Source organism: Taurulus bubalis (genome assembly GCF_910589615.1).
Source record: "Taurulus bubalis genome assembly, chromosome: 9".
In the NCBI taxonomy this organism is placed as follows: Eukaryota; Metazoa; Chordata; class Actinopteri; order Perciformes; family Cottidae; genus Taurulus; species Taurulus bubalis.
In genome coordinates, this window is record NC_136597.1 from 25,403,457 (window position 1) to 25,430,269 (window position 26,813).

Below are 26,813 nucleotides of genomic sequence, written 5' to 3' on the forward strand. Positions count from 1 at the left end.
TTCCTCTGTGTGTCCTGCGAGCGGCAGACAACTTTAAATGCCAACAAATATGGATTGAAGCAGAATATTTTGGGAGATAAAACATTTAATCCACTTTTGTTCAATACTTTTGGACTTTATATAAATATATATTGGAAATGTTCGGATCACAGGAGTCGGAAACAAATCCTACGCAGCCGCCACCGGGCTCTAATTCTACAAATAGTATAAAACTGATCCGAGAGATGAGACAAAAAAAAATAACGTTGCAGCATTCAAATGTTGATTTAGAACTTTCTGATCAGATTTTAGATTCCCAGCTGTTGGGGACTAGACCCCAGACTAGACCCCAGACAGGTCAGCAGTTTATCTCAGAGACGGAACATTCACACCTACGGGCAAATTAGAGTCTACAATTAACCTGCGCTGCATGTCTTTGGACTGTAGGAGGAACCAGAGAACCCGGGGGGAACCAGAGAACCCGGGGAGAACCAGAGAACCCGGGGAGAACCAGAGAACCCGGGGGGAACCCACGCTGACACGGGAGAACGTACATGCTCACACAGAAGAACCGAACGGGCCCCTCTTGCTGCGAGGTGAGTGCTAGCCCTAGATTGTCATCTTTATTTATTTATATAAATCAGACGCTTTCACAGCTTTTATTTATACAAAAAAAAAAAAAAGGAGAGAAAGAGAATAATGTGTTGAGGCTTAAAACTCTTGACATAAATGCGACACAAGTCTCTAACGGGACGGCCAACAAGCGTCTTGACTGGAAAAAAAAAAAAAGTCCAAGATTTTGCAGTACCGGAAATTAAAAAGTCTCGAGGGTAAATATTTTTGCAACCAACTGTTGTTACAAAAAAATACAAACGGAACACAGACATGCTTTTAATGCGGAAACAAAACAAGGTGAAGAATGAATAAAAACATGTTTTGTATTCTTTTTCTCATCGACTCGAGGGCGTCGTGTCCCGGGAAGTAGGGGCGTCACAATTTAGATTCTGATCGGGAAGCGGCGGTCTGAGGCAGGATTGGGCTTTTCTACTTCTGACAATAAGTAAAAACCAATAACTCCGAACCCGTCGGCTCCTCTTGTGGTTTATTCCCGATCGACTGGTGAAGGAAGTCAAAGTTATTACGATCTAAAGAACCCGACACGGACTCAAACAGCTGGATCAGGTATCGGGGACAATGGAACAACCTGGTATTTTAATACAGAACAATTCAGTACACTTGTATTCATGTATTATATCATTATGGCTATAGTATAATAGATATATTTATATAGTTATAGATAGTTATATTATCAAGTCTGACATTGCCTTACGCATAATAAAATGATCCCAGACGCCGCTTATCAATTAAACACTGGTGGCTGATTCCTAAAGACCAGGAATCTGTATGAATGTATTAATTAATTAATTAATTAATTAATTAAACCATATGGCCGAAGTGTGGAACCAAAACAAATGGCGGCTATATGACACCACGTATCTTTTAAAAGAAGAATTTGAAAATATAAAACAGCCGTCAGGGCATCGGAACAATGATCTGTTTGTTGATCTCTGCAAATCAAGACTCGATAATCAGCGCTGAAAGAAATTCGGGTTAAAGCGTAAATCCAACTAAAATCGTGACACTCCTACTGTACAGACTGGGCATCGCTTTAAGGCAAATTTATGATGTGAAATATTAGTAAGTTCTGGCCAGAAAAAAAACAACCTAAAACCTGAATAGTAAAGTCAGTGCGGACGTTTCTATGGCGAGATCTCTTGAGTATCAAAGAGGTCAAAGGCCAGAAAAGATTGGGAGCGTTTTGGTTTCTTAGCGTTTGTCTGATCTTCAGTCGCTCTCGCTGCCGCTCTCTGAGACCACGTAGCAGTTGTCCTTCCCCGGGTCCTCGACAAAGTGCAGTCCTGAAGGCCGAACCAGGAACAGTTACAGCCGTCACGGCCATACGGCCGGACGGCAGATATCAAATCAGACGATTTCCAAAAAAACAATACCGTCAAATGTTTATAGGTTCTCGGGTTGCTCTTACCGTTCGGGGTTCGGTCCTCGTCCCCGTCGATGTGCTCCGTGTCGTAACTCACAAAAATATTCTGGAGGAAAGACATACACTCGAGTTAAATCGGCGCATTTAAAAATATTCTGTTCAAATCTATGTCTGAGTCCAGTACCTTGCTCCTGAGGAGTCTTCCCCAGTCTCCCTGCTGCTGTTTGACCAGTTTGATGACTGGCTCATTGGACTTCATCTCCCAGCAGCAGCGGTCAGCAGCGATGTTGCCGTGAAGCAGCAGGTCGGCTCTGTAGGACCGACCGTTCACTCTGCCACTGAACACCAGGGGGCAGGAGAGAGAGAGAGTTAACCAGGAGGCAAGGTCAGGGTCTGCTTCATGTGTTAAAGCTGCATTCTCTCTCCTGACCACCAGGGGGCGGCGACTCAAGTTGTATAGAAGTCTAAGATGGAACAGAACCTGACGGGAGGATGTGCTCACCTCAGCAACTCTGGCCCGTTTCAGCTATAAACAGACAGACCATAACTCAAACCCCCATTTAAATATTGCTTAATATTTCACCAGCGAACACCCGCTGACAGCTGATGAAATGATCTTCATCCGAGAGAGAAACACAGATGATCAGCTTCCAGTGACAAAAAGCAGCAGCTTGCTTTTGAGAAGCCGGTCTTGGTATTTAAATAAAAAGCTGTGCTGAACGTCGGCTGCTGACAGACCTGTACACGACTCTGTCGGCGTAGAAATCACAGCGCTGGCTCTCCGGGTTCCTCAGCTTCACCGTCACGATGGCCGAGTCGGCCGTCTGGTACCAACGGGCCGTAGGGTGGAAACTGGGCAACAAACGCACCGGCAGTTAAGCTCTAAAGGAGGCATGTCGTGTGAAAGCTCAGAGAGAAATAAGTCAACGTATTAGGATGTAATCATTTCCAAAACTCTGAAATAAAACTAGCGTCGCGAGAAACACATCTTGACACAATGACTTTGTCGTGCAACGAGTTCCATTTAAACGTTTCAGTGGGGAGGAAGGAGGTTTCTTTTTATGTCCACTTGGTACCTTTTTGTGGACTCGTCACAGTCAGTCTTCTTGGCGCCGCCGACCTTCCGGCTGTCGCTTCCATCGTCACCTGAACACAGAGAAAGATCGCGGTCATCGACCAGCGTTTGATCCGGTTCACAGGTTTATGTTTCATGTTGATTATCTTCTAAGACTGGCCTAAAAACCTTTTTATTCAGGGAGGCTTTTTTTTTTTTAACTTTGTGTTTAATCATTGTCAGCTATACATTTTTTAATTATGGTTTGCTTTAGCTATGTTTTTATTTGTTTCACTATATATTGGCTCTGTGGCACTCAAAAGTTAAAAATGAAATGCATTATTATTTATTTTGACCTTTTCCCCCGTGGTCGAGACGAGCAGCCGGGAGAACTTCTCCTCCGTCTCCGATCCTGTGCATCAAAATAATAAAAAAAGCTTTGGTTTAGTTATACATTTAGACAAAAACATGAATCCCACTGAGGCACTGTCAGCTGATATCTTTTATGTTTGCATGTGATAATTGTTTTCTGTGACTAAACCGCTCATTTAAAATGTTAAAGTTGCTCTTTAACTGCAACACAACTCACACGTCACCACTGATCCTTGTAGTGAAGAATTCAAGCTAGCTAGCTTCATGCTAAAGCCAGCTAAGATCGCTAGCTAACGCATTAGTTACACATGGTAACCTCAGATTCTATGAGAATAATACATTACATTTAGCTGATCCTTTTATCCAAAGCGACTTACAATAAGTGCATTAACCATGAATACAAACTCAGAACAACAAGAATCAAGAAAGAACCATTTCTTCAAGAAGGCCAAACTACAAAGTGGTTTTAGTATAAAGACTCACCTCGTGAGCGGCTCAGCTGACTCCAGATCCGCTGTGTGGGCGTTTCTCTGTCCGACAGCAGCCTGGCGGGCCGGCAGGGGCTTCTGATCACACACTGGAACCGGGTGGAGTTTGGCTGCTGGTGGCGTTTGCGGCGCTGGAACCGGAGACTGGATCGTTGGCGACACCGGACCGGGCGGCTCACACAGCTCGAGGAGAGGAAGTTTAGCGAGCCGGCTGACCTCGACCGCTCTGACGGCGTCGGCCAGGACGTCCTCCTCAGCTTTGATCCGGACCTCCAGAGACGCCGGACCGTTCCCCGACCTGCAGACGACAGAGCGCCGCTTCGTTCATACTTCTGGACTCACCACTTCGTCCAGTACCGGGACACTGCAGTGTTTCCTTACTCAGAGACGTGACCCGCCTGCTGGCCGCCTCCGGCCTCGTCCTCCCGGCAGAGCGCCCTCAGCAGGTCCAGGTGCTGCTGGTTGCCGACTCCCATCCCGGTGTTCAGGATCTCTGACTGCACGCTGTACTCGTTGATCACCGTCTTCATACCGGGAAGCTGCGTCAAACGGACCTGGGGACAAATAATAATAATTTAGTTGTGCCAACTGCACCAAAAAACGTCCTAATTACAGAGACTGGAGGCGTCTAGAACCAACAAAGGCTTTTGTACCAAAGTATTAAATACATTTCAGCACATTTTCCCAGTGTCATTCCATTTAATGACACATAACTTAATTTCTGAACGTATTAACGACATCTGGTGAGAACTTCATATTAATATATTTACTGAGAAGAATAGTGAGGTGTTCAATACTTATTTTACCCACTTTATGTACATATGTATATATTTTTATCTGAAAGCAATGACTTACTGGATTTACACACGACTGTATAGTAGTAGTAGCACGCGTGTGGATCAAGCTTCATTGATTATTGATTCAGATCCGTACTTGTGAGGAGGAGAACTCACCATGGGGTCAACGAACACCGTGTTGCCCAGACTGAACACGGCTCTGGCTCGGTGCTGCAGGCCTCGGATCCTCTGGTTGATCGCTCTGGTGACCTGTGAACCACAACAAGTGTCCAGTCACATGACCGGTCACATGACCCCCACACGACTGATGCTTCTGCTCAAGACAGCCGGAGCCACGAAGCACGAATAAAACAAGGTTAGAAAGAGAAAAAAAACACCATGACCTCCCTCGAGTTCTTCTTTTCTTGTTCTAAATCGCTTCTTTTTTGGTCATTATAAAATATATAGACCCCTACGGTGACCTCATTATGCAATAAATGTAATAAAAAGCTGTATTTTTTACCAATAGAGTCTAGGATGTGCAGCCGGTTAATCAGGATCCACGATCCATTAAACCAGTTGTTTGCTTGTGTGGTTCATCGGGATAAAACCCTCAAATCAGGACAGATACACCGGCTCATAAATGCAACGTAAATCTTTTATGCATAAAATACCCAGGAAGGTCGGTTTCTGGCTAATTGAAATAGCCTTAAAAGTTAAAGTACATATAGCGGTAAAGCGCACGCACCCCTCTGAGGCTTCATTCATTAACAGTCAAATGTTTTTTTTGCACGTCTATTAATTGTGTTAAGTTTATCATCGTGGGTTTTTTAGCCACACGGGAATATAAAGTAACATTACGTATGAGTTCTTAAGCAATATTTAATCAAATATATATCATTTACATGTCCCTTGTATTCCCTGTGCATGGCTGCATGCCCAACAGCCATTCATTTAAATTTCCCTTCAAATAAAATGCCGGAAATATAATAAATCTTATTATCCGAGTCTATATAAATTCTTGAGTTGTGGCCAACACACGTTTGGTGAGTTCTAGTCAGTTCATCCTCGAGTCCGAGTGGATGTTTCTGAGAAATTCCCTCATTTAGGTTTGAAAGTAAAAAATAAGAAATGATGTTCAGCCTAAAATACTCAATAGCATCTGTTTATGTCCCAGCTAGCAGTAGACAAGTAGAGGAAGTCAAACCGAGATGGCGGTGATGTGTTTGAGGAGCAGAACAAGAACCTTGGGGTGCCAGTCGGTCTCGCCGTCGACCGGTTGGACCCGGCAGACGACGATCTCCACGGCCTGGCCGGGCAGAGCGTGGAATCGCTCCGGGAGCTGGAGGATCTGATGGGATTTGACCTCGTCCTCCTTTCCCACATCAATGAAGCGAACCAAGGCGCTGAAAAACAGCCGGTCGCCTCTGTCTGGGACGGACAGGACCTTCACCCTGCGGCGGGGAGCACAGCGGCGTTGCATACACGTGTAGTGGAGCGCTTCAGTTTATATTAAAAACTGACCGTACAAGCTGGAGAGCGGGACTTTTGCATACAAATGAACGTCCGCTACGTTCAATGGTAACCTGCTCACTAACCAGCAGCCTCATCTAGCAAAGACACTCAGAAACCCACCAACTGAAGACGGGCTTGAACCAACAGACCTGTGGAAGCCCTCGTCCTCCTGCACGGCGTAGAAGCCTCCCTGCAGCACCTCCTTGGCTCCGGGTTTCCCGTTGGCGTAGTGCGCCTCCATCTCGGCCGCCATGCTGCGGAAGCCTCCGTCCCCCTTCTGGACGAGGCGGCCGCAGAACACCGACGCCGTCTTCACGTAGAGAGGAAGGACCTGCAGGGCGGACGCAGGGTTAGTGTCCGAGGAGCCAGAGGTCGAGAAAACTAATATGGAGACGGTCAGGGGAACAACATGCAGAATAAAAGTTAAATAAAAGAATAAATAAAGGTTAAATAAAAGCTAAAAGAAGAAATAAAAGGCTAAATATAATAATAAGAAAAGGCTGAATTAAGGTTAAATAAAAGCTAAATAAAGGAATGAGTAACGACTAAATAAAGTTGAAATGAAAGGTTAAATAAAGTCTAAATATCAGGTTAAATAAAGGCTAAATAAAGTATTAAATAAAGAATGAATAAAGGTTAAATAAAAGAATAAATAAAGGCTAAATAAAGAGTTGAATAAAAGCTAAATAAAGACTAAATAAAGTGTTAAATAAAGGTTAAATAAAAGAATAAATAAAAGCTTAAATAATAAATGTTGTTCCTCCCGTCAGAGGAACAACATGCAGCGAGCAGACGAACAGAGGAGTGACTCATTTGATCTAAAGGGTCAAACTGGACGCCGTCTGTACACGAAGACGTTCTGTTGAACTATGAAACACTAAAAGAGACAAAGATGTGACCGTCCGCACTTCTATGACTCCTGAGGCCGGAAGCACCGACCGGTCCAGCTGGGGGAGGAACCTGTGGCGGTCTGGACACACACTGCCGTCTCTGCAGAGGAACACACAGGAGGACATTTTGTGGGTTCTTCTCCGGTTGGAAAGAACCACGAGGGCTATTTGAATAATTTGGCGAGTCTGACCTGTAAAAAAAAAAGGTCAGACTGAACCTTTTAGTTTTTGCACAACAGCCTGAGAAACGTTCCGACAGAAGAATCAGTGGATTAATCGTCAGTGTCCACCACTGACCTGCAGACTCCGAAGCTCTTGAGGTAGCTGCAGAGGGGCCTGGTGGTCTTCTGGTCCTCCCGGGCCGCGTGGACCCCCCGGGCGAAGGACAGCAGCTCGGGGGGCAGCGGGGCGTTGGTTCTCTCCAGGTACCGCAGAACCCCGACCACATGGCAGGAGTTCCTCTCGGAGATCAGCAGCACCGACCTGGAGAGACGAGGGCGGCGCCCCGCCGGGTCCTCGGGGGAAACCTCGGGGAAGAACACAGAACGTGAGGTTTTGGTTCACGGCGGCCATCTTGTCTCAGGAGTGGAACCCTTTTATGAATGCTATTGGCAAAGACTATGCCGAAACCATACGGAACCATGGGACCCAAGTGACTCTGTGAAGGGATGGGTCCACAATATTTATATTTATTATGATTTAATGGTTTTGACGGACATAATATGGGGTTTCCTGATCTGCAATTCTGTTGTACCCATGTCTTTTTCTAGCATTGGCTTCCTGTGTAGCGAGCATGTTGTACATAATCTTTCTTGGGGAGGACATTCGACAAGTGGCCTGAATGAACTGAAAATAAAATGGTGGTAAGAATGAGATAATACAATTGTTACAGTAGGTTAAATATGAATTAATTAATATATACTTTATTAATCCCCGAGGGGAAATTTGGTGTTGACGTAGCAGCAATTTACAGACAAAAATAAGATATAAAAACAACAGGGATGAAAGATATATACAATTATAATAAAAAAAATTAAAAAAATAGCTAGGGTGAAAGAAAAGAAAGAAGAAAAACAGTATTAATTTAGGAATTAAATTAAACGTAAACAGTAGAAGTGAAAAAATGCAACGTATGTATGTATATATTAAGTGTGAGGTGTAAATAAAACAAACAAAATATATAGGGGAGTGCAAAAATGCAAGTATATGTAGTATTTGTTTTACATTTTATGTATTTGTTGTATAGTAATGTGAGGTAATGCGTAACTTATAAAAAACTTCTAATAAAATGATTGAAAGAAAGGAATAGAAGACGCGTCTCTCACTCGTTCGGAGAGGTTCCTGAAGCTCTCGGCCAGACAGGAGAGCCGCACGCCAAACTGTTTCGGGGACGTGGGGAAGCCGTAGTGGACGACGCAGGTCGCATCTCTGACGCCCAGACACCGCAGGCACTCGCTGGTGGTCACTGGAGGTCAAAAGGTCAAACGCAGCACGAATGAATGGTCATAGGAGGAGATTCAGTGAACGGCTCTAAACGATCCAACACCGTTGATGATGTTCTCTCATCTTCACCTTGCGAGTCCAAGAAAACTTTTACAAAGTTGCTATTACGTCTTTATACATAGTCGGATACTTGCATGTTGTCATTATATTATTAATATTTGACGGGGTGGAATTACAAGATGTAGTGATAAGCTCTCCAATACTTTTCATTGGTTGAATGTTTGAGACAGGAAGTAAACGGTGACCAATAGAATGGCTTCATGCTCAAACAGCTGTGTGTATTAATGTGTTCGCTTACCCAGAATGACGTGCGTGCCGCAGCCGATGTCTTTCCTCCACTGCTGCATGACGAAGTCAAACTGGTGCGTTAACCCCTCGTGGGTCTTGAGACAGAATGCGGATTTGTTGCTCACGGCCTGAAGATGGGAAAAGGACACTGGGTTAATGGGAGGACTGGTTTCCTCTATCGGTGCATAAAGAGAGAAGGCCAAAACTCTCTGATATGCATTTCATATCGCTGTGAAAACCTCTCCCTAGTTTCTCACTAAAAACTGCATTTTACAAGATTACACATATAAATACAGATAAGTATAATGTTATCGTGATGTGTTCACATCACGATAACATTATACTTTACCTTAACCCAATGCTACTATTTACTTAATAGAGCCTGAACCCATCACATAAGTCGACGCGACCTCCTTTAACGTTAGTGTAGTTCGAGGAGAAGTCGTCCTCTGGAGCCGCGGACTCACCTTGAACACGTCTTCCACCTCCGGAGCAGAGTTGGCTACGATCAGAGTCTTCTGGCCGACGTCGGGGTTGAAATCCAACGCACCCAACATGACCGGGGCCTTGCTGCTCTCGAGAGTCATGAGGATGATCTGCAGGAAGACAAACGGCTCCTGAAGACTGAGGCTGAACCGTGGCCACACAAAGCTGTCAGGGATTCGTGGAGACCGACCTGCTGGACGTTACCGTAGAGAGCAGCTTCCTCGGGGACGGCCATGACGATGCAAGGGCACGGCATGTGATTGGCTACCAAACCCTCCATGTGACTGGTCCATCTTTTCGCCACAGCGACCAGCTGCTGAGGACAGGAAGCCTTCTCCTCGCTGGAGGTCACCTTCTGGAAATGCTGCAAAATGGTGGCCATCTACCAGGAGAACGTTCATCGTTTAAAAGAGACACGGAGAAAAGTTTCACTTTGAGTGGAGGAGCAAAGAGAGAAATGCAAATGCAACGCTTTTGGTGTGAATAGCATAAGGGTTCTGTAATCAGAAGCTGTGGAGCCGGCCGATGAGCAGACGGTCACCTGATCCGGAGCGAGAGCAAAGAGCTGGTCGGCCTCGTCCAGCACGAGGTGGTAGAGACGCAGGAACAGGAAGCAGTGGCACGACAGCAGCCGCACCAGACTGAAGGGAGTGGTCACCAGCAGCAGGCCTGCTCCAGACACAGAGACAATCAAAGCAATGCATCATGGGGATTTTCTAGAAGAAATTCACAACCAGTGGGGTGTCATCACTAGCGGACTGAGACTGTGCTCCGCTCACAGTTTTTGGGGATCCTGACGGCCTTGGCCTCGTCTTTGCCGACGCCCAGCAGCACGATGACCGGGTGGAGGGCCGCGGCGACGCTCGTCTCCTCCAGCAGGTCGTACACCGCCTGGACCTTCTCCCAGCCCGGACACAGCAGCACCGCCACGGGCTGAGCGGCAGAGCAGAAAGCGCGAGAACCGACGATTAAAAGAGAGCCGCTCTCTTTCGCGATGACGATCAACCATGAAAAGATCTAAATGGACGCGGCGGCTCTCACCCCGGCGTTGGAGGAGAAGGAGTTGAAGATGGAGTTGAGCAGGATGTGGCTGAGCAGCGGGGCCAAGTAGCTGAGAGGCTGAGCGGCGTTGTGGGACACGACGACGGTGTTGCATCCTCGGGCCACAGCCGGCCAGCTGTAGCGGTCGGCTGCAGACGGAGCGCCGTACTGCTTCCTCCTCAGCACCTGGAGGCGGGAAACTCATGTTAGCAGACTTAAACATGTTAGCAGACGTCTCAGGTTCTCAGTCTCCAACAATCCGTTTGCTCCTTTTTCCCCCCTCCTTTTCAAGTGAAATAGAAAAACAGGAAAGTCGGAGCACGGCCCGGTTTACCCAGCGGAGAGCGTCCGTGACGGGGGCGTCGTCCAGGCTGGTGCAGGGCTCCACTGGGAGGGCAGAGTGCACCAGAATGACACTCCTACTGGGATCACTGGGGACAGCCTGAGGATAGTCAAAAGGACCGGAGACACACGAGACAGTAAATCATACAAAATGCATTCTGGCATCACATGATCGGCAGCTAAATGAAGTACTTCCTAGCTGGACGGAGTGAGGGAGTGGTTCTGGGAACGCTGCTGGAAGGTGGCGTAATTAACCTCAGCTGACTGCATCTCCTCAATATATACGCTAGTAGCTGAGAGAACGGATGGACACAAACACCCTCAAAAGAGCACCGTAATAAAGAAGCATTGAGAACCCTGGATCCTGGTCTGTTGCGTAACAGGGGAAACGTTACAGTGAGGTTCAAACCTACCGCGTCGTCTGCAGCGTCCGCATCGGGGTTCAGGGGCTCCGGGTTCAGGGTCTTTGGGTTCAGGGGCTCCGGGTTCAGCCACTCTAAAAGGCTGCGTCGGAGACAGAAGTTAGAAACCTCGTTGAAGTATTTCACGCGTTTTTACCCTCAAAGAGAAACTAAGGATTCACGAGCAAACCCAAAGACTTCTTGCCCAGTTTGCTTCTAGTCCGTCTTGACTTGCAAACTTCTATCTGTTAGGATTTTAACTGAATTAATTGCAGACTGCTGTCCGCTTTCGCCGACTCATCACAAACTCCTGCTCGTTGAATCCTCCCTCGGCTCACCGTGAACAAGCCCAGTCCTCTTCGGTCCTCCACGTCTTCTCTGCGGGTCCCAAATCCACCGATGGACTCGAACTGCTGGATCGCAAAACACCAAAGAAGAAGATCGGATCAGACACACACACACACACACACACACTCTGAACGGTTACGGCTGTAACGTAGTCGCGCTGTGACAGATGGATGCGAGCTTCACGTACCCGTCTTCTTCCTCTGCCAGACATTCAGTCAGACCGCTGTCACCAACTCCTTCAGCTCCACTCGTTCTGCTGACAGACATCAAGCCAAAGAGCGAGTGAGCCACCGTGATCCTCACATGACAAACCGTCAGCTGCATTCACCAACGTGGACATGAGAAGCACGAGAGCGTCAGGCTCAGTCGTTCAGAGGGATCAAGAAACACTGAAGGCAGAGCAGTGGTTTGGGACGTAAAGTAGAGCCTGGGTCTGTTGAAGAAGGTAACCGTTTGATTTATGAGGCAGAGCGATTCAAAAACGACCCGCCGGTCTTTTTATTTTAAAATGGATCTCTCATGTTTCTTCCTTGTGGAAGAGCTGCTCGTCCTTTCACTTTATCCAATTCTCCGTCAGCTCCGAGATACATTTTACTTTACTACTTTTGATGATCTAATCGGCTGTAATGTCAGCTACAGGTACGTACTGGTTCTTTAGCCATTAACTTAAAACATATATTACAAATAAAGGATAATTTTATTCAAGTTGAAAAAAGGTATTCAATTGTATTGATCAGTCATTTTATATTTAAAATCAATTATATTTTATGACTAGTATTATTTCACCCTGTTACTACTAATATATATATATATATATATATATATATATATATATATATATATATATATATATATATATATATATATATATATATATATATATATATATATATATATATATATATATATATTTATTTTACATTATAGCTTTTAAGTCTATATATCTAAGTCTTATTTTCTGTCGTTTTCACAGTCCATACTCGTCCTCTTATTTTCAGCTCGTCAGTCGTGTGAAGAACGTATGATGCGTCTTTCAGATCGTGTTATTATTCTTATACATTTTCCAATGTACGGAGACGACGATGCTCTTGAACGCCGCTCTGCTATGAGGAGTTAAATGGTCGAGCAGCACGGGGAGCGCTTCATTCGAACCGCTGGGGATCTAATTCTGCCCCACTGGGCCTCGAGGCAGCGTACACTTCCTGTCCCGAGCCGCTGCTGGAGGCTGCGGTCGTCTCTTCGGGGCGGCTGTCTAGGAGCTCTTCATGCTGACCCACCTGGGACACAAAAACAAGCGTTTGGATCTAGATTCTTTGTTCAGAAAAAACAGACAATGTGATGGAAACGGGCCCTGCATGAACTCACGGTGGGAGCCGCCTGCTCGGAGCTGCTGCCGGGATTCAGGAACTTCATGAACCTGTTCGGGGACGCAGAGGGTTCCGTCGGTATCAAACAGCCGGATGCAAAATAGACGGGAAACCGTGCCGTTGGTTCTCAGCCAATCACGTGAGACGCTCGTATGGGATGGAGGTCGATGCTCACCTGAACAGACTGAGGTTTTTGGTCAGAGCTGCAGCCAGAGACGAGTCCGTTTCCTCCGACGAGTCACTGAGCGAGAGAGCAGGGGAGAGAAGAGGAGACACGTCAGGTGAGCGAAGAGGAGACACGTCAGGGGAGCGAAGAGGAGACACGTCAGGGGAACACATTAACGGATAAATCAGTAAATACTGTCAATAAACTGCATAAACCCTCAGAATATATGCAGGAATGAAAGAGTAAAGTTATATAAATGAGGTTATGAATGCGTTGTGAACAAACCTCTTTAAAGAGATGTTTAGTTACATTACACACGCTCTGAAGACTCATCTGTTCTAGTTTCTGGGTTCAACAGAACCCAGAAACCCTGAACTACTGGAATGAACCGAATGGGCCTCACCTCTCTGCAGCAGCAGCAGCAGCAGCGTTGTTTTGCTCGTCTGTGACCTTTGACCCACTGCCTTCCTCGGAGGTCTGATGCTCATGTTGTCGGGGAGCCGCCAGCCAATCACCGGCTTCGACCGCAGGACTAGAGCTGGAAGAAACGGCTGAAAACAAGTCCAGACGTCATTACATGGACAGATATAACGGACCGAAGCTGCTGCTGGTAGAGACCTGTTTATATAGACTTCTATACAACCAGAGGAGTCGTCCTCTGGTGGTCAGGAGAGAGAATGCAGCTTTAACACATGAAGCAGACTTCTATACAACCAGAGGAGTCGCCCCCTGGTGGTCAGGAGAGAGAATGCAGCTTTAACACATGAAGCATCAACTTCTATACAACCAGAGGAGTCCAGAAACACATTGAGAGGAGAGTGTTTTGTCAACTGCTGTCTTAATAAACTCAAAAGCGTGACAGTTATGATGATCCAGTATGTTATTAATGCAAACTACATGACCGCCCTGAAACAGGAAGTCACATCAGTGTGTCTTTTACCGGGAGGCGGTTGGGTCGTTTGTGCCGCTGGCTTTTTAGAGGTCGAGCAGATGCTTTGGGTCAAGATGCTGGAGGACAACATGACGGGTATTTGGTCCACCTCGTCCAGACCGCCGCTGTAATACGCAAACTTCTTGGCCACCAGATCGTCTTTCACACAGATCTGAAAGAAAAAAAAAAAAAAAAAAAAAAAAAAAATCAGCAGAATCCTGGTGATTCTTTTCTCTGTATGACAAAACCAGCACTGATAACAAAGAGCACAAGGAAACGTGCGTGGAAACAAAATACAATAACTGTTCAAAATAAACATGTCAAGAAAAGAGCAGATGAAATCTGGATGATGTCAACATTACGTGGATAACGATGCTCGTCTAGGGACTCAAAGTAGCACATCTCATGTATGGAGCTCTGTGTTAAACTACATGTTTGAACTAGCGTGACTTGTTCAAGCCTACGCTGTGGGGTCAGAGTTCACCTTGACATTCCCCACGGTCAGGTAGAGCTCAACGGCGGTGGAGTCCGACTGGGATTCGAGCAGCACGGCCTCTGTCTGAGTCGACGCTGGTGGAAGGAAGCAAACTTTCAAAAGCGACTCCATGAGGATCTCAAGTACATTTTTAACGTCGGTCTCGGCAGCTCAGGACTCCAAGAGGTAAAGTCTACATCCACCTGCATGTTGCTCACCTTGCAGCAGGTTGTGCAGGTAGAGCGTAGCGGAGCTGTCCCACTGAGTGGACGGACTGCAGAGCACAAGAACAAACGCATCAAGGCCACATTTAGATTCACGTTATATTTCTATTCTATTGCGATTCATAAGTCCATCGCTAGTTCGTCTCACATGAGCCGCGGCTTCTCCTCATAGAAGGACACGCGCAGGGTCGTTGGTTCGATTCCCGCCAGGTGGAACCTCCTCATCCAGAAGGGCAGCTTGAGGAAGCTCGGCACGGCGATCCGGATCCTTGTGGAACCGAGACGACAAACACAACCGTTAAAAATCAAAAGGGCACAGCCACACCGACATCAGGTCTGCTAACTCTTTAAAGTCCGTTATCGTAGAACGTCGTAAAATGTCTTCATTTCATGCACGTCTTTGATAAATACTGCTGGAGACCAATTCATATAGTAATCGTTGACCTCTCTGGGTCAACTAATCGATGGGTTTGGTCTCAATCTACAAGAGTTCTTCAGTTGATTTGTCAGGTTTTCAAGCCGTTTCATGCTGAATGATAGTTTCTCTCTGGCAGGAAATATTGCTTTTAAGGTTTCTTTCACAGGAGAAAAAGAAAATGGGTTCTCTCGTGAAAGATGAGGACTCTAAGAATCTTCTTCTTCTTCTTCCTCCTCCCACAGAATCCAGTGTCAGCGTAAACATGCACTTCATCCCCGTCTAGTTTAACCGCATGTTCCAGAAAGAGCTGCCTGTAGCAAGAGCATCCGTTTAAAGAGAAGTCTTTATTATTTGTGAGCGAAAAAGGGCAGCTTGTTATGTCACATGACTGAATTGTTGGTTTTTCCTACGAGGATGTCGCTACAGGACCGATTTTATTTATTTTCCTGTTGGTTCTCGTGCTGGAAAACGTGGCCCTCCAGGTGACACATCTCTTCTGATTGTTACTAATATTTAATTAATGAAAAGATCAAAGAAAATTCATCTCTGTTTTAACTATAATTATGAACATGTAGTGTTTTAATAATAACATAAACAGTGAGAAAAATAAATCACGCGTATAAAAATGTTGATGCATCAAGAAGAATCGATAATCATTTCATAAATCTCATCGTAGTCTTCTGAAGAGGAATCAAATCGTGAGGCGCCGAGATTCCAAAATCCCCACCCCAAAAAAAGGCAGAGTGCTCAGAAGAAAAGACGTTGGGCGAAGAAGCGTGTTCTCTCTCTCTCCCTCTCTCTCTCCCTCCCTCTCTCTCCCCCTCCCCCCCTCTCTCCCTCTCTCCCCCTCTGTCCCCCTCTCTCCCTCTCGAGAGTGTTATGAGTGTTGGTAGTCGAAGCATTTCTTCGCTCGAGGACAGATTCCTCTTGAATTTGGGGCGATTTGGTAAAATGTCCGTGGCGCTGTGTGGAGGAGGACTGACGCGGTTCTGGTCTTACTCGTCTGAGGGGACGACGAGTCGCTCTCCTTGGTCCACCAGGAGGCAGCGTGCCTGACAGGACACGGAGTCCACAATGACCGACTCCACCACGGCCCGACACCACGACTTCATGGCCAACCAGTACACCACGCACACCTGAGGGGAGACGCAGACAAACACACGCATTCCAGTCCACATCCAGCGCCGTCAAAGTGCCCTGGGATCCGGCCCCATCAGGCGTGTTAGAAGCTAAGGGAGACGGCAGACTGCGGGTGCTGCATTACCTGTCCCTCCTCCAACGACGTGGGCTTCAGCTTCCGCAGGTCCCGGGTGAGGTCGTGGTAGAAGAGGTTCATCTGAGCCAGCAGTCGGTCGTACTGGTCTGTGGTCTCCGCGTCACCGCCGGGACCCCGAACAACCCGACCCCAGAGGCAGGACGGGCTCTCGACCTGCAGAGGCCAGACAGGACAGTCACAAAAAGAGGCTCCAGACTGGGTTACATTTGACAGATAAACACTGATTTTGTCGATTGAGACCCATTGTTAGAGATGACCCAATGAAGACATGAACAATAAACTGATTATGTTAGAGGTGATCCAATGAGGATATACTATTGGCTAATACATTGAACACTTTAATATCCAATATGTATATGTCTAATACAACAAGTGGAGCACCAACAGAGATTAATATGGCACGACCATCTTAAGAAAATCCACATTATTTCAATTAAATGACTTCCTCAGACTCAAAAACATTGGCATTAGATTCTCTTATTGAAAGACTTTCCTCTGTTTGGTTGTTTTTCCTCATCAAGCTACGTCTATAACACCGTTACACTGTCGTTTGTTTGTTTGTTTACATCTTTGCCCTATTGTTTTGTTTGCTTAGTTAGTTAATTTAATACTATTCTATCTTGTTGTATATATTGTGCATTTTTCTTATTATTCTATTTTTTTCATATACATTATGCATTTTTCTTATTATTATCTCCCATGTTATATATATATATATATATATATATATATATATATATATATATATATATATATATATATATATATAAAATAAAAATATATATATTTTGTGCATGTTTCTTATTTTATTTTTTTATATACATTTTTCTTCTTATTCTTTTATATTTTATATATTTATTGTGCACTTTTCTTATTCTATTTTGTAATATACATTTTTCTTATTCTCTTCTATTTTATACATTTATTGTGCATTGTTCTTATTCTATTTTTATATACATTGTTCTTATTATTCTTATATATTTCATATATATTGTGCACTTTTCTTATTCTATTTTGTAATATACATTATGCAATTTTCTTATTATTCTATTTTTGTATATATACATTATGCATTTTTCTTATTTTTCTCTTATATATAGATATTATGCATTTTCCTTATCCTATCCTACTTTTTATATATTGTGCAGTGTTATTATTATTCTGACATATTTTTTATATATTGTGTATTTTTCTCATTTTGCAAAATTGTAACCTTGTGGTGCAACGTTCAAGGTCAACATTTGATCAATTCTGAGGCATTAAAAAGTATTTCAATTAATAAACTAGCACGAGGAAACCCACCGACGAGCTTCTAACGTTTCGTCTTCAGGCATCGTGGCTTTGACTGCAGCACGCGCACCAATCAACCCTTAACCTCAACCACTTACCGTCAAAATGGATATTTTCAGCATGGCGCGTGTGTGACTTCCCTCAATATCGACACTGAAAGAAAACACAACTAGTGAGCTAACTCAAATAAATGGCTAAAAAGCTTAAATAAGATTTAAGCTAGTAAGCGGTCGGCAATTTGCACCCGACACTAAACCCCCCCCTCCCGCGCCTTTCAGTAACGTGAGCTGACGTTAGCTAACGTCAATTTACGTCCGCTCACCGGCGTCGTTACGCTTGTTTCACGGGAAACTAGCAATTAAAAAGTCACCGAGGTGAAGCCGAAGTTGGCGGCCGTTCTGTTTGATTTTTTTGTGTTTTTCCCCCGTTTGACATTCAGGTAATTTAAGCCGAAACAGAAACGTACCTGTTTCTGAGCTCCTGGCCGGTAACAGGTCGGTGAATCGGCCTACGAGCTAAAAGGGGAGGAGCTACGGAGACGCCAGTTGGTCACGTGGTGAGGGGGCGGGGCTGAAAGTCCTTCATTTATTAAATGTATTTTACTCTATTAATGTCAATAATAACATATTTGCAAGGTCTGAATCAGGATTTCATTTACTAACATTTATGATTCCAGTCTGAAAATAAATAAATGAAAATAAAATAATAAAATAATCCACTACAAAATAAAGTCCCAGAGTCAAAAACTTAAAGTATAAGTATTTTCAGTAAGATGTAGGTCTACTTGAAGTAGTCTGTTGAATGCAGTCATTGTGCAGTAAAATGCTCCCTGCCAGATTAGTGCTGTTAGCCTTCTTTATGTATGTGGATTTTAATAAAATTCCTTTGTATAATAACTTCATTTTGATAGAGGCAAAACAAATAATAATAAAGAAAACAAGATAAAAGGACACAGAACAAACTGAAACAAAAACAAGCAAAGGCTGTATCAAAAATAGCAACAGCAAATCAAAGTCAAAGTCAAAGTCAGTTTTATTGTCAATTTTGTGCAATGTGCAAACATGCAGAAGATCGATAGTATGTTTCTCTTCTGTCCAACATATAGAGAATTGTGCAATGTAGAAAATACAAATTTTTATATCTTATAATATTATATCTTATATATTGCAACAGGAAATAGAAAGTTGAAGACATTTTCAAACAATTTAGGTGGTAATAAAGGTGGTAAATACACGTAGTGGAGTGAAAAGTTAAATATTTGCATCAGAGATTTAGCGGAGTATAAGTATAAAAGCAGCATATAATGGAAATATTCAAGTAAGGTACAACTACCTCACAGTTGTACTTAGATACAGCTACGTTTCATCACTTTTGAGAGTTTTTTGTGATAAATGTCTGACAAACTTGACCAGTGTGAGGAGGGCGTGGTTCCCCCTTTGACCTGCAAGGGGCAGCAGAGAAGCATTTCTGTTCCTCGTCTACACCAATGAGCTGCAGACGAAGAAGAGATTTAACATCATGGAGACCAAAGCGGTGCTGAATGCAGTTCCTCCGTACGGACACATTATTGCCAGCGAGAAATGGAGAAACTCATCCCTCATTCAGAACTTAAAGGGTAATTATTATTAATATTATCTTATTTTTTGCATGGAGACAACAAACTTGTGACAAAGGCCATTCAAAAATATTGACGTTTATGATAGTTTCGCTTTAATGCAAACAAGCACACCGTTATATAACATGACTGAACACTTCGGATGCTTCAAATACCTCCTCTCTTCAATTCGGTTCATACGCCATTGATTAAAAATGTCTTAATAATGTAATCACAACTTTTATAATCCCTGCACGACGCGATTCCCCGCTACACACATCCGGGTTCCAGACCGCGGGAAAACTGACGTTTTACAGAAGAGAGGGTTGCTATGGCAGCGGAAGGCGTAATATGTTTTTTTTAATAATTAGATTAATTTATATATTTCTAACTTTATATCTCGTTTAACATTTAGAGTGTGTGCATTTTCTTTTATTATTATTATTATATTTTTTGGAGGCCAACCCCGGAAGTGAGCGTCACACTGGCACCTTACACAAACAGCCAATGGGATTCTTGGAATTTCAGATTTACTTTCAGAAAAATAACACCTGTAAATTATATTTACACATTTAGTTCATCAAGATAATCTTCACTAATTATTTTTTATGATGTTTGAAGTGTAAAGTAAGAAGCTAACATTAGTCTATAGAGGAACTCCACCACGGTCACATGACTTCATGTTAGTCTCTAGAGGAGCTCCACCACGGTCACATGACTTCATGTTAGTCTATAGAGTAGCTCCACCACATGACTTTAGTTTCTGTATAGTTCTGCATGTGAAGTGCTAACTGAAAGGCTTCCTCCTGCAGGCGGCGGGGTGAGAGTCCTCTTTGAGAACCAGCTCGGCGTGGCAGATTTCCACCTGCCCAACAGGAGCTGCGTCCTGTACATGTCCGAGGGCGACGTCATCGCGGGAACCGGCTACAAGAGGAAGCTGGTTCGCTACCGAAACGTGAGTTTGATGAAGAGACCAAGGAGCGCTTTGTTTTATTACTTTTCATGACATGCTATAATATTACTTTATTTACTTTTTATGACATTTTATAATAAACTTTATTTACTTTTCATGACATTTCTTACTTTTCATGACATTTCTTATTTTTCATGACTTTAGAATATTTTCTTTACTTTTCATAACACTATTTTGTATTTACTTTTTATGACATGTTAGAATATTACTTTTTTACTTTTCATGACATTTTATATTTTTCAATTTTCATGACACATTATAATATTACTTTATTTTACTTTTCATGACACATTATAATATTGCTTTTTACTTTTCATGACATTATATATTTTTTAATTTTCATGACACATTATAATATTATATTTTTTACTTTTCATGACATTATAATATTACTTTATTTTACTTTTCATGACTTATATTTTATGATTTTTACTTTTCATGACAGTTTTACTTTTTTAAACTTTTCATGACATTATATTTATTATATTTTCAGGACATTTTATAGTTGAAACTTTTTTTGTACTTTTCATGACAGTCTTACTTTTTTGTACTTTATACATGACATATTATAATGTAACTTTTGACATATTATAGTTTTTATTTTTCACGACGTATTATAATATAACTTTTCATGACATTATAATATTTTCTTTACTTTTCATAACATTATTTTGTATTTACTTTATGACATTAGAATATAACTTTTCATGACATTATAATATTTTCTTTACTTTTCATAACATTATTTTGTATTTACTTTATGACATTAGAATATAACTTTTTTAACTTTTCATGACTCATAATATTGCTTTTTTTTAAACTTTTCATGACATTTTATATTTTTTACTTTTCATGACACATTATAATATTACTTTTCATGACACATTATAATTTTACTATTTTACTTTTCATGACAGTTTTACTTTTTTAAACTTCATGACATTATATTTTCATGCCATTTTATAGTTTAAACTTTTTTTTGTACTTTGTACATGACATATTATAATGTAACTTTTTTTTTACTTTTCATGACATTATATTTTGTATTTTACACGACGTATTATAATATAACTTTTTTAACTTTTCGTGACATTTCATATTTTTAACTTTTCATGACATATAATATTACTTTATTTTTACTCTTCATGACGTATTATAAAATACCGTTTATTGACCTTTCATGACGTGTTGCATGTGTCTAAAGAGCAGCAGCAGCCTGCAAGAGCTGGTGCTGGTGGAGAACACCAGACTCAGTGAGCAGTACTTTGCAGCCGTGCAGAAGTTCGTGGTGTTCGACCTCGGCCTGACGCTGCTGCCGGTCGGCGGGCCGGCCGAGGCCTCGCAGCTCATCACGCAGATTGTGAGTCCCGAAGACTGAAACCAGTTTGACTTTGTCGTTTATACTTAACCCACTTTTAGGCTTGTTCAGAAAACGTCCCGTTATCCGTGTGTCAGGCAGCCTCACTATTTCAAGTGTTTCCTCCTCCGACATTCATCCAGTAATGAGTGAATATATATTTTTTTTGCCTCCAGGTTCACGGGGAGGGCCGAGAGAACCCCTTCAGGAGGAGGAGCTCGTCCCGGCTGCTGGACCCGCTGGTGCTGGCTCTGGCGCAGCAGGTCCCCGGGGTCGGCAGGGTCAAGGCTCTGGCCCTGCTGGAGCAATTCCCCAGCGTCCAGCAGCTCTGCAACGCCGCCCCCCACGAGCTGGAGCCCGTCGTGGGTCAGGCCGCCGCTCAGCAGATCCACAGCTTCTTCCACAAACCCACTGCTGCCGGACCCTGAAGGGTCAAGTCTGGCTCCGTATTTAACCGGGGAGGTTTGGACTGGGGGACGCAGATGCACGTTGGCTGTGATGAATCTAACTGCATTGTTTCTGCCAAACGTATTTCCTGTGGACTCTGCTGGAAGCCCGTAGACCGTCTGAAACGGGGCGACGTCTTCATGACGTCACCTAGAGGTTCCGGAAGAGTTGTGAAGCGCAAAAGAAGACGACAAGTGAAAGTCGGTGGAGCTGAGGCTGCCGTAGTCTGTATACAAAGATGTTTTTTTGCATCCCTTTTAAAGATGGTGTAGTTGCCATTTGTCCAATAAATCAAAATCACTGACTCACCGTGGGTTTGTGGATTACGCAGCCAAAAGAATGCATTGTCCATGCAGGATTCAGTTTTTCTGATAATTTATTGTAACTAAACAAAACGAACAAAAGAACAAAGGAACTCCCCATGCTGCCCAAGTGCATGCTGGTCCTGCATATAACCTATGACTTCACGATTCCCTTTCGTCTGGCAGAGGTCCACTTTCTGAAGCTGGTGGCTCGTTCACTTGGGTTGACGGCTTCAAACAGTCCAGCTCCAGTAGGACTTTCTGCTTCAAGCGTGGACCTGAGATTCTCTGCATATGCCAACACAACAAGGTTATTGTTACCCAGAGCAGTCACAGCTTTCAAGCCCTCTACCACGATACCGACGTCGTCCGGACCCTCCGACGCGTTAGTCTTGATGTTGTAGAGTTTCATCCTTTGTAAAGAAAGGTCCTGCGACACACTGTCTTCATCAGCATTCAGAAATAGCAAGAAGATTGTGTGTTGCGGACTGTATAGCCGAAAGATACGGTCCTAATTGAGCATCTACCAATGTGCTTCCAACCCTTTGGACAAGAAAACATGTAGCTGTAATTAATACCTGATGCATATCATTTAGAAATATCAGAGATTATGTGTTGCAAAAAACATTTCAATGACAAGAGAAAATTATCTGAAATGAGTCAAATGTGTAAATATGTAATTATTCTTTTTTTTTAAATAAATAAAATCATTGCTTCATAACTCCTGCGGTTCTGTAATAAATGATGATATTCGATTTGAGTTTAGGACCATTTACTATGTAATGTAGGTTATTACGGTAAATTAAATGTCAATAAATCATAGAACGGCACACATCTTACATAAATAACCTGAAAGTCAACACTAGTAAGAAGCATTCAGAGGAATACTTAAATCAAAGTCACCTCTCTGGCTCACTAATTAAAAAGCTGCCAACATAAAGCCACGGTGAGATGAATTCGTTCAGTTGGAGGTCAAAGGTCAAACTCTGTTTTGAACCTGCAGCGTTGGATTCTCAGGTATTTCTGAGCGACTGAACACAGAAAAGCAACCATAGTGCCAAAAGTCTGGTGACTTAATGTCTTACAGCAGCGTTCACTGGATCATTTCATGGTTATGAAAATAAATTAAACACAGTTTGCATCAAATAGTGTCTCTTTCATGTTCATGTGTTGGTTCTTCAGAATCATTCTAACAAGGTGTTATGAGCATGATGGGACGAGCAACACTGGACTTTGGTTGGAATGTACAAAATACAAACCACTTTTTTTATTTGTTTTTTAAAATAAAAAGAAGACTGACTGACAAAAGATCACCCCACAGTATGTTTAACTAAGATCATCTCATTCAATCATCTTTACCAATCATGCTCATCAAAGCATATATGATCTCACATTGATACATCACTAAAACATAATCATCATTGAATAAACACTCAGTAATATTACAAATCAAAGAAATAAAATCATGACGGATTCAAAATGACTCTGAGCTCCTTAACAGGTGAAAATCAATAGTAACTCATTGAGTAGAATAACTTCAAAAGGAGACTATATGAGTCTAAAATAGAACTAAAACAAGCCGAGTCTGTTTCACAGCGCCGAGGTCACAACAGCTGCCCCGTAACCGGCTCGCTTCTTATCCCAAACTGCCCGGTCATGGTCACCTTTGACCTTTGCCATTATTTTGAGCCAAACTAAATAAAAAATGTTAATAGAATTTTGTTTTTTATTTCAATTGTATATTAATGGGTAGTTTGAATTTATATGAAGAAAAATAACACTAAAAAAAATTAAATAAAAAAATTGCGGCCTGGAAATATGATAATTTTGGCATTATGTAGCGGGCTGTTGGGAAGGGGGCCGCAAATGGCCTGCGGGCCACCAGTTTGAGACCCCTGTTATACAGCCTTATGGCAGTGGGCAGGAATGTTCTCCTGTGTCGGTCCTTGTGACAGCGGCGCTGGATGAGTCCGTCCCAACATAAAGGGATACGACACACATTGTTAGTGGGAGAACGTATTTAACTCTGCATGTTTGAAACTGAACAAAGAGACAGTTTAGTAGCTTTGTACTTGAAAAATACCTTGGTTTCACTTTTTATATTCCTTCTTTCATTTCTATTCCAACCTCGTTAATAAAGTAACTGGGTTGTTTATGTCGTCTGCATGAAGCAACACTGTGAGAATACACGGACAAAGTATTTAAGATGTGCTTTTTGTAGTCCATCTTAAAAACATTGTAGTTTCACCACTGCAGACCGACGTCACTAACATTGCCTGCCGTCAACTCCCACAACGAGGGAAGAAGTCTGCTGATGGTCTCTCTGGTCCAGCTTCATGTATCAACACAGAAACCAGGTTCACGCTCACAGAGAAAACATGTTCCACTAGCTTACAACAATAATTCATGTCTCATACCGTAACTAATGCAAATAATAAACATTTACATAAACCCGTCAGTGATGAAGTTCACATGTTTTTTACTGTCGAATATCATCGTTTATTTTATAACATTGAGAATTTTATTGATCAGTTTATTAAAATCACAATATGAACAGCTGCCAGTACTTCTTCTTTAAAGTCACCATCATGTCATACAATTGTATTAATACTCTATAATATATTTAATCAGAGAGGCGGGAACATAGAACATTGATTTTTTATTAATTTTTTATTTTGGGATAACCTGTGAGGCTGCAGTGTTAACTCATCAATCACTGAGCTACTGTGAAGCCCCGCGTCTTTTGTAAAGGGGGGCGGGAGTGATATCACCGGAGTGCCGTCTCCGCTTTTTGCCGGCGGCGGTTGAAGCATCATTCTCCACCTCCATTTGCCTGTTGTGGGCGGACGTTGTCGTCATCGATTGCGGCTGCGGCTCGGGCTGCGGCTCTGGCTGCGGCTGGAACTGCGGCTGCGGCTGGAACTGCGGCTGCGGCCGGGCCTGCGGCTCGGGCTGCGGCTCGGGCTGCGGCTCGGGCTGCGGCTGGAACTGCGGCTGCGGCTGGAACTGCGGCTGCGGCTGGGCCTGCGGCTCGGGCTGCGGCTGGGCCTGTGGCTCGGGCTGCGGCTCGGGCTGCGGCTCGGGCTGCGGCTCGGGCTGCAGCTGGGCCTGCGGCTCGGGCTGCGGCTCGGCCTGCGGCTCGGCCTGCGGCTCGGCCTGCGACGCCGTTGGCTGCGGCTGCAACGTAGCCGGCTGCCGTGCCAATGCCGCCTTGTACCTCAGCTGAAGAATCATCCTCCTCATGGGGACAGGTCGTCGCCGTGGGTGACATTTTTGTCGTTGATTGATCGGCTGCGGCCCCACCGTGGGCGGCGGCGGCGAGGATTCGCCGAATTGGCGCCGTGGGCTGAGTATTGGTTGATTAGTCGTCGGCTCATTCTGGACCTTCATGTCCTTCACCTGTGGAAGTTCCGGCTCTTGGATCTTTTTCCCGTCTCTCAGGACCTTGTTTTCTTCCCTCAACTCGTGGACTGTCTCCCTCAACTCTTCATTTTTGCCCAGCTGATCCCTGAACTTTGTATTCAGAACCTTCTGGGTTTCCCGGAAAGCTTTACTTCTTGACTGCAAGATTTGGTTCAGTTTCTTTTCGAAGTTATTCTTCAGATCAAAGTTTTTCTGCTTCCAGTCTCTGAGCATCTCCAAGAGATTATGATTCGTCCTTTTGAGCATCAGCATCTCCCTCCGGTTCCTCTGGTTCTCATCCTGAAGAGCGTCTAGCGTCGTCGTTAGACTGCGGATCTCATCGTTTGCAAGAGTCAGATCCTGTTCCTTTTGGGAAGATTCAGGAGATTCCTGAGGATCGGCAGCCTCATTTCCCTGGTTGTTATTAAAGCCAAACATGTTTTTAATGAAATTCAAACCTTTCATCAGATCTAATGATACAATATCTCCCGCTATGGTTGTCTTGTAGAATGTAGTAATGAAGGTGTCAATACTAAAGAAATAATCTCTCCAAGCAGCTGGGTATTTAAACTAACAGATCAAAGCCTCCTTCAAACGCGCATTGATCCGCCTCTCTTAAATCTCGCGAGATTTCAGGTCAAGTCTCGTTGAACTCGCCAGATCTCGAGCAACACAAAGCCTGCGGTGATGACAGTTTACCAAGAGCTTTTTCTCTAAGGTAGTTTTACTTTATGTAAGTATTAATTTGTTCTTTTGAGTTGTTTCTTACTCTGTAGCATAACAGTTTATCCTTTATTAAGATGTTATTAAGTGAGAACCACTTTATACAGATCGCTAGCTGCTAATGCTAGCTATATATGTTAGCTATGGATCAGTAACTAGCTGCTAGCCTTAAACTAGTGTTGGATTGTTAGCTGCTAATGTTGCTCAACTTAAAATATCGATCAGGGGAACTGGTTAAATCCGTTACAAGGCGCCGGTAATCCGTTACTATGCGCCGGTAATCCGTTACTATGATCCGGAGTCGATGTGTCCGTCGACCAATCAGAGGCTTTGTTTACGAGTTGTCGACCAATCGGAGGCTTTGTTTATAACTTGTCGACCAATCA

At 43.5% G+C, this 26,813-nt stretch overlaps 2 protein-coding genes across 2 annotated transcripts; one reads left to right on the forward strand and one right to left on the reverse strand.

Annotated features, from left to right (window-relative positions):
- Window positions 1–1,824: 1,824 nt before the first annotated feature.
- On the reverse strand, window positions 1,825–17,751 carry tdrd12 (tudor domain containing 12; the record flags this gene model as incomplete). Its single annotated transcript, XM_079223409.1, has 35 exons — window positions 1,825–1,898; window positions 2,024–2,084; window positions 2,163–2,316; window positions 2,717–2,830; window positions 3,055–3,124; window positions 3,888–4,023; window positions 4,109–4,190; window positions 4,274–4,446; window positions 4,846–4,938; window positions 5,915–6,122; window positions 6,333–6,514; window positions 7,092–7,173; window positions 7,371–7,600; window positions 8,399–8,538; window positions 8,875–8,992; window positions 9,332–9,460; window positions 9,541–9,732; window positions 9,892–10,019; window positions 10,130–10,283; window positions 10,392–10,577; window positions 10,726–10,833; window positions 11,147–11,237; window positions 11,473–11,544; window positions 11,670–11,735; window positions 12,680–12,759; window positions 12,848–12,899; window positions 13,025–13,090; window positions 13,419–13,566; window positions 13,956–14,118; window positions 14,431–14,516; window positions 14,640–14,695; window positions 14,794–14,913; window positions 16,063–16,199; window positions 16,328–16,492; window positions 17,728–17,751. 35 exons carry the CDS (start codon window positions 17,749–17,751, stop codon window positions 1,825–1,827), a joined length of 4,140 nt encoding a protein of 1,379 aa, XP_079079535.1.
- A 1,396-nt stretch (window positions 17,752–19,147) lies between these two features.
- faap24 (FA core complex associated protein 24) lies at window positions 19,148–21,981 on the forward strand (the record flags this gene model as incomplete). Its single annotated transcript, XM_079223789.1, has 4 exons — window positions 19,148–19,244; window positions 20,036–20,178; window positions 21,401–21,556; window positions 21,730–21,981. 4 exons carry the CDS (start codon window positions 19,148–19,150, stop codon window positions 21,979–21,981), a joined length of 648 nt encoding a protein of 215 aa, XP_079079915.1.
- Window positions 21,982–26,813: the final 4,832 nt, after the last annotated feature.